The sequence below is a fragment of the Mauremys reevesii genome, unplaced genomic scaffold (assembly GCF_016161935.1).
Source record: "Mauremys reevesii isolate NIE-2019 unplaced genomic scaffold, ASM1616193v1 Contig63, whole genome shotgun sequence".
In the NCBI taxonomy this organism is placed as follows: Eukaryota; Metazoa; Chordata; order Testudines; family Geoemydidae; genus Mauremys; species Mauremys reevesii.
Genome location: NW_024100877.1, coordinates 364779 through 373076, shown reverse-complemented (window position 1 = coordinate 373076; position 8298 = coordinate 364779). Strand labels below are relative to the sequence as shown.

The 8298-nt window shown below is 47.1% G+C and overlaps 1 protein-coding gene across 1 annotated transcript; it reads left to right on the top strand.

Moving 5' to 3' along the window:
• Nucleotides 1-244: 244 nt before the first annotated feature.
• Nucleotides 245-943, top strand: LOC120394524 (olfactory receptor 51G2-like). The gene has a single exon (XM_039518740.1). The coding sequence runs from the start codon at nt 245-247 to the stop codon at nt 941-943; it is 699 nt and encodes a 232-aa protein (XP_039374674.1).
• Nucleotides 944-8298: the final 7355 nt, after the last annotated feature.

The following is an 8298-nucleotide window of genomic DNA, read 5'->3' as shown; positions in this document are numbered from 1 at the left end:
TTACATTATGTCAGCTGTCAATGAAACCAAATTCAACTCTGCAGTTTTCCTTCTCACTGGGATACCTGGACAGGAAGACGTCCATCTCTGGATCTCTGTCCCCTTCTGCTTAGTGTATGTTATTTCAATAGTAGGAAATTCAGTCATTCTGTTTATTATAAAAACAGATCCAAGCCTTCATGAGCCCATGTACCTTTTCCTTTCCATGTTGGGTGTCACAGACCTTGGCTTATTGATAGCCACCATGCCAACGATACTGGGCATATTCTTGTTTAACTCTAGAGAGATCAGCTCTGATGCCTGTTTTGCCCAGTTGTTCTTTATCCAGTCATTTCAATGCATTGAATCCTCCGTGCTCTTGTTGATGGCCTTTGACCGCTTCATTGCGATCCGTGACCCGCTGAGATATTCTTCCATCTTAACCCTACCGAGAATAGCCAAGATGGGACTGGTGTGTGTGCTAAGAGGGGTGGCCGTAATGCTCCCATTCCCCCTTCTCCTGAAACGGTTCAGATATTGTCGAGTGAATGTCCTCTCCCATTCCTACTGCATGGACCAAGAGGTTATGATGATGGCTTGTTCGGATATCAGAGTCTACAGCATCTATGGCTTGTTTATTACAGTCATAATTTTGGTGTTGGACTCGCTGCTCATTTTTCTCTCATATGTGATGATTCTCAAAACAGTGCTGAGCATCGCGTCCCACACAGAGTTCATCAGGGCCCTGAACACCTGCGTCTCCCACCTCTGTGCCGTCCTCCTCTTCTACACGCCAGAGTTCAGCCTGACTTTGATACACAGGTACTCGAATGGCTCTTTTCCCTTGCTTCAGATTGTCCTGGGCTATGTCGACCTTCTGGTTCCTCCTCTGATGAACCCAATCGTGTACAGTGTGAAAAGCAAACACCTTCGTTCGAGGATAATCAGGGTGTTCGTGAAGTGAAGGGTCAGTTTAGCACCCCGCCCCAGTGCTTGTGACATAGGAAACAAGAAACACAGGACCTGGTGACTTATTCCATCCTGGACCCTTATATCTGTGATACATGAGCTACTGATCTCCACTCTGTACAGACATGTTCAGATGGGGTCTAAGGCCTAATGCAATGGTATAGGAGTTGTTTCCACCCATTGTAGAGGGAGGACAGGGCACTGGGGGAAGGAGACCAAGGCAGGCAGCAGCATTTACCAAGTGACTGTGTTTGTGGAGAGCCAGGGGACCGGTAGTATGTTGGCCCATAAATAACCGTATCAGTGGTTGCTCCAGACTCAGAATCCCTGACAATACTCTCCGTAAAGAGAAGGGACCTGCATGTTGTTTCTCATTACACCTGGCCTGTCACTGTCCCGTCTGTGATTAAACATCCTTGGGCCATGAAAAAAGCTGCAGAGATGTTTTGTGGTCACAGTGCTCGCCGTTCCTGAGCGCTCTGGGTGCTGCGTGATCCATGGGGGCTGCACCAGCTGTGGACAGGGGATATTCAAGGGACATAGACACCCACCCTTCCCCCACTCCCTCAGCCAGGTGCTTGCAACTGAATTATACCAGAGACCTCATTAATGCAGGAGCCACAAGGGAAGCCATTCCCATACCCGCCCAACCACCACCACCACCGCTGGTGTCTCTGCGCACAGCACACCTGCAGAGCCCACTCCACAAGAAAGTGCAGCAGACCTGGCTGTGTGAGTGAGTGAGGGTCTGGCACACAGGAGTCCTGGGAAGAGACTCAGGCCTATATTCCCCTCCCCTGCATTTCTGCTGCCTCAGTAATGCAAAGGGTTGGACAAGGGCCTCAGCTCCCCAACAGAGTCACAGCAACCTCCTGTCGCAGTCCAGCCCATTCAGTGTAGCGTGACCACTCTGGGGAACCCCAGACCCTCCATCTGCCCTGGTCAGGGGACCCAGCCTCTGGGGAAAAAGGAGCATGGTGGGGCCTCATAGCGAGGGTGGGATAAAGTCCACCAACAGTGAAAAGTGGGCTCTGCCCATGAACAGGTGTGGATCGGCACCACAGGGAATTTGGACAAATGCTTTTCTGGAGTCTTTCAGCCCACACTGGGACTTGAATGCTGTAGTTTGGAACTCCCCTGCCCAATTCAGGAAGTGTGGTCAACCTTAATTCAGTGGCCATTAGAGATTGCATGTTGGAGACTGTCCCCTTTATGGTAGGAGAGATTAGAGAGGTCAGTGAACCGTTGATATAGAGTGTGACCTTGTAAGATTCCTGTGACTTTTGGAGCTGACAGAAGCTTTGTAGAGCCAGCTGGTGGGAGAGAGGAAGGTGGTCCTGGGGAATAGTTAGTTCCTTGTGGAATCCCAGGCTACTGGTTTCTTAAGGGCCTGGGACAAGGGCCTAGTAGGGCAGGGCAGGGCTCCCTTCACTCCATGTGAAACAGGAGGAACCTTAGGAGGGCAGGCAGGCTGCATCCTCTCTCGAAACATGGGCAACACAAGCAGGGGACGGACAGCTGCGCTCACTCAGCCCAGGGGAGAGGGACTGAGATATCAGGGGTACCAGCTGAGGAGAAGCCAGTGAGGCTGCAGCAAGCCTGGAACAAGGCTGAGCCCAGCAAGCAGGAGGGTGGGGGGCTCCTGAGTAAAGGAGGAGGATGGAGCCGGAGGATAGGAAAGCCTGTGTTTTGGAGAAGACTGAATTAATGTGACCCCACAGAAGGGGGCTCTTGTTTTCAGTATCCCAGGCTGAGAGTAAGTCATGGCAAGGACCTTAGAGGGAAGGGCAGGTTGCCTGCTATGCTACCTCTGGCCCCAAGGGGCACTCTGGGGTGGCCCTGTCCACAGGATCTTGGCCAGAGTGGGCTGCACTCTTGCAACCCAGCCCCCAGGCTGCTCTAAACTCCACTGAGGCAGCGGAAGAACAGGCCAGAGGATCAAACCCCTGTAACAGGCTCCTGGCCCTCCCCGCTCTCTACAGCTCAGGTGGGAGCTCTGCTGGCACAGCAGAGAACTGAGCCAGGCCTGTCACCACTCAGATGGCTGGAAGGCTGGGCCTGTGGCCTGGCACTGCTCTGTGACTCAGGACAACAGGGTTGATTCCCTTGCTGTGTGCGACTGTGGGAAAGCCATTGGCTGTCTCTGAGCATCTTCACAGGTGGATAATAGCCCTGCCCTGCCTCACAGAGGTGGCAGGGGGATAAATATATTCCAGGTGCTCAGATACCTTTAGACCTAAGATCAGGGCTGTGTCAAGGTTCCACAGAGCAACACCTCTGACACTGGTCTATAAAAGGCCTCTTACCACAGCCTCCTGTGACAGCTCCTTCTGGGAAGCCCTGTGACTCCAGCACTGTGGTGTCTATGGCAGATGTGGGGGTGCTCGGGGGTGACAGTGATGGGTAGTTAGTGGATTTCTGAGGGGAGTGTTGGAGTGTCACAGTTATGCTGGGAGTTTCAGCACAGTCACTGGACCGGTGTTTGCGAGCCCTTGAGGCTGAATGGGTCTAACTGACAAGCAATGGAGCAATGGCCACGTGGGCTTCATCTTAGATGGTCTGGCTGGGAGAAAGCAGTCTGAGGGTACAGGTCAGCTCCACACCTTGGCCCTGTAACACGGACACGGCTGAGCACTATGGTGACTGGGCCCAGGCTCACACAGGTTTCAGCAAAGGCTGCTTCCTCAAGAAAGGGGCAAACGGATGGGAAAATGCTCTCAGGGAGTTAGCAGCAGACATTTTGAGCTGGGCTTGGGCCACGAACCCATCTATTAAGAATCAGATTGGCCTTGCTTACCTCTGAGCTGTGTCTCAGGTACCCAGTGATTCTGTGAGCCTGTCACTGTTATGTCCGGCTGTCTGTGTCGTAACCCTGTTACTTATAACTGGGGACTCTGTAGTCCAGTGCAGAGGGCCACACCGTCTCTGCCACTGATGGACTGTGTGACAAAAAATGTAAAATTACCAACTCTCAGTGCCTTTGTTTTTATCTCCACTTGAGATATGGCCAGCAATGCCACCTCTTGGGATTTTATTGGGAGTCTCCCACTATTTCCCGTCCTTATGAAAGCCCCAACCTGTGCAATCAAGACACTGTGCAGGATTCTCAGCTTTTGGTTTTCTTTAAGAAGTTTATTTAAACAAATGACCTGCAGAAAATCTAGAAAACCTGAAGCAGGTGACCCCAATGGCTCAGACACCAAAGCAAAGTGAAAATGAACCCCACATTAGTGTCTATTTAAATCTCATTATTTCTAAACCAATCTCATGATTTTTTGGCGGTGTGACTCACACTTAATGAAGGGGCTTAGTGATACCGAGTACCTAGTGTAGGAGATCTGAAAAGCAATGAGCAAAAGACACAAAAACTAAAAGCAATTTTTTTAATGTATGTTAGAAGTGGTAAGCCAGCCAAACAATAAGTACGGCTACTGGAAAATTGAGCTGCTAAAGGAGCACTCAAGAAAGATGAGGCTGTTGTGCAGAGCATAAGTGAATGTTTTGCCTTAGTCTTCACTGCAGAGGATGAGAGGGAGATTCCCACACCAGAGCCATTCTTTTCAGGTTACAAATCTCAGGAACTCCCCACATTGCAGTGTCAGTAGAAGAGGTTGTGATGCTGCACCCCATATTCATCATAGTGGTATCATAATTATGATTAATCTGGTACAAGATATTGAGAGGTGTCACTGGAAAAGTTATGATTAGTAGATTTTGATTGTCCTATTTGTGCACATGTATCATTTTTGTACCTGAAGTTATCAATAATAACTATAAATCTGTATTTCAAACATGCTTACTCTGGGTAACACCCTCAAGTAGCCTTTCAAGGACTACAATGAAGAAGCTAGACAGTGCTGAGGGCTCGTCAACAAAGACTATGAACCATGAAAGAGCTTCGCCTTCCTGTGACGTTTCAGCCAGTCTATGAGTAATGGCTGCTATGACTCAGCAGGGCATGCAAGGGTATGGGACAAGACCATATGACACTGAACTCCACTTTGGTACCTGTATTTTTCCACAAACTGGGCTGGGAACTCAGCTTGAAACAAAGGGTTCCTGCCATATTGAACAAATATACAAGGTGGGTAGTGACATCATCTCTTACTCTCACTCCCCACACAAGAGAACTCATGGAAACAAATGAAGAAAACAGTCTGAACAGGGGGAAGTGCTGATCCCAGGCTAAAGGGATTTTTAGGCTGTGTATGAAAACTTGATACACTGCCAGCCAGGGTGAGAAACTGATAATTCATTTCAAGTCAATCTAGTATTTTAGGCTTATTTTGCATTTTTATTTATTTGCTATGTAATCTGCTTGGATCTGCTTGCTATTACGTATAATGACTTAAAATCTATCTTTCTCGAGATAATAAACTTGTGTTATGTTTTACCATAACCGGTGTGTTTTGAGTGAAGTGTCTTGGAAAATCTCAGTTCTGTAAATGAAGTGTTTTGCAGATCTTTCCCACATTGAGGGGAAAGCCATCTATATTAATGAGCATGTATTCTGCAGATCCCTTTGCAATAGAAAGCTGGGGAGATGGGAAATTGGCTGTTGTCTCCTGTTCGTCCTTGAGTGGCTTAGGTAAAGCACTCAGGTTGCTCAGTTGGTTTTCGGCACCAACTGCTGTCATGTTGGATGATACCAGGGCCTGGAGCAGCTTGTTGTGTCACCAGAAGAGCACTGTGGAGAGGCCAGCCAAGCTGAATGGATAGGGGGTTCAGTGATTCCACCGGCTTCCACACTGCACCCCAGGGGGGACAACCCATCACAGAGATTTTAGAACAAACTGATAAACTAAACATTAAAAGGCACCAGGACCAGATGACATTCACCCAATAGTTCCGAAGGAACTCAAATATCAAATTTCAGAACTACTAACTGTGGTATATGTTAGGCTTTATACAGGGTGAATGGTAGATAATACTGAAGGGTATGCTTGTGTTCATTTTGGATAAAATGTGGTTTGCAGGGTGCTTATGCATAGGGAAGCATGCTGTGGCTCACCACCCTAGGACCATTCTAGAGAAGGCCAGGGGGAGGGTGGTGAGCTCAGCATGTGGAATGGAGAACTATGACCATGTGATAAATCCATTTATGGAAAGGTTAAATCTGACTGGTTAGAGGTTCATGTTATGTAACTTGTTATGTAAGTGCCATATGCTATAAAATAGCAAGGGGAGGGGCTCCTTGCTGGAGGGACTCTGCCTGATTTTTTGTACCAGGGGCTTCCTTTTGCACATACTGAATAAAGCCTTGTTGAATTGAATCGAATCGCATCGAATTGAATCGCATCGTATCGAATCGAATCAAAGTCCCTTGATTCTGCCCAGCATCTGACTCATTGGGAACCACAAAATCCCAACAATATCATGCTGATTTTTTTAAAAAGGCCACAGATGTGATCCAAGCAATTACAGGCTAGTCATCCTAGCTTTAGTATCAGGGAAATTGATTTAAACTATAGTAAAGAACAGAATTATCAGACATCCACATGAACATCATTTGCTGTGGAACAGTCAACATGTCTTTTGCTAAGGGAAATCATGTCTCACCAATCTATCAGAATTCTTTCAGCAGACTAGCAAACATGTGTGCAAGGGTGATCTAGAATAGGTGATATAGTGTACTGGGACTTTTGAGAAAAACTTTCACAAGCTCCCTCAACAAAGGCTCTTAAGAAAAGTATGCAGTCATGGAATATAAAGGTCTCTCCTGGATAAGTAACCAGTTAAAAGTTAGGAAACAAAGGGTAGGAGTAAATGGTCAGTTTTCAGAATGGAGGGACGTAACTTGTGGGGTCGTCCTGGGGTCTGGAGTGGGGCGAAGGCCGTTCCACATATTCATAAATGAACTGGAAAAAGGAGAAAGCAATGAGATGGCAAAATTTGCAGATGAGATCAAATTATTCAATATATTTAAGTGCAAAGCAGACCATGATGAGTTACAAAGGGATCTCACATAACCTGGGGATTGGGCAACAACATGGCAGATGAAATTCAGTGTTTATAAATGCAAAAAAATAATGCACATTGGAAAAACATAATCCCAACTGTACAGGCAAAATGATGGTGCTAAATTAGCCATTGCCACTCAAAAAAGAGATCTTGGAGTCATTGTGGATAGTTCTCTGAACATATCCACTCAGTGTGCAGCATCAGTCAAAAAAGCAAACAGAATGCTGGGAACCACAGATGGTGAATATAATAGGCCAAGACAGGCTGAGCCTCCCCTGATGCTGCTGTGGCCACTGCCCAGCAGTTGCAGGGTTCGCACAGGGAACTTTTTATTATTATGTGTCATGCAGGTTCCAGGGTAGCTGAGGAGGCAGTATGGGCTACTCAGCTTCTTCAGTAATCTCGCTGTGCTTAATGGAGATTGTGAAACCAGGAAGCTGAGTAACACATGTGACAGGTTGTCACCCCCGGGGTGCAGTCTGGGAGCTGTGGGAACCGCTGTGCCTCTGAACCCTCCAGTTGGGCTGCCCAATGTTACACTTTTTTGTTGGTGACACAAGTCAGTCTCTTCAAGCCCTGTTATCACCCAACACGACAGCAGGTGGCACCACACACCCAACTGAGCCTCCTGAGTGCTTTACCTAAGCCACTCAAAGACAGGCAGGAGACAACAGCCAATTTCCCAGCTCCCCCACGTCGCACCTTTGATGTAGTATAAACCAAAAATTATACCATCTTGCACTGCACAGGAGTCAGAACAGCGTAAGCTTATCAATATAGTTTGCTTTCCCCTTGATGTGGGAAATATATGGAACAGCCTTTGTACACAGAAATGAGATTTTCCCCAGACACTTTATTCAAAACACACTGGTAAACATAAAACATAAAACAGGTTTATTAATTAAAAAAAGATGGATTTTAAGTGATTAAAATTAATAGAATTCCGATCAAAGCAGATTACCTAGCAAATAAACAAAAACACGAACTAAGGTTAACGTGCTAGATAGACTGGACATGAATTATCAATTTCTCATCCTGACTGATGATACAACCAGTCTACCAAGTTTCCATACGCAGACTAGAAATCCCTTTAGCCTGGGACTAGCACTTCCCCCAGTTCAGTCGTTGTTCCTGAGGTGTTTCCAGGAGTTCTCTTGTGTGGAGAGTGAGGCCAAGAGATGATGTCACTCCCCACATTATATAGCAGAAAAGTACAGGTGCCAAAATGGAGTTTAGTGTCATGTGGTCTGGTTCCATGCCCTTGAATGCCCTGCTGAGTCATAGCACACATTATCCATAGACGGTCCCGAGTGTTCTCCCAAAGGCTCACCAGATGGGGTATAACCTTCTCCTAGAGACTGTTCTTTACCCTAATGTCCCATTACCTGG

What these genes read in the sequence shown, in the direction of transcription:
- LOC120394524 (XM_039518740.1), top strand. Translation starts at nt 245, where the DNA reads ATGCCAACGATACTGGGCATATTCTTGTTTAACTCTAGAGAGATCAGC.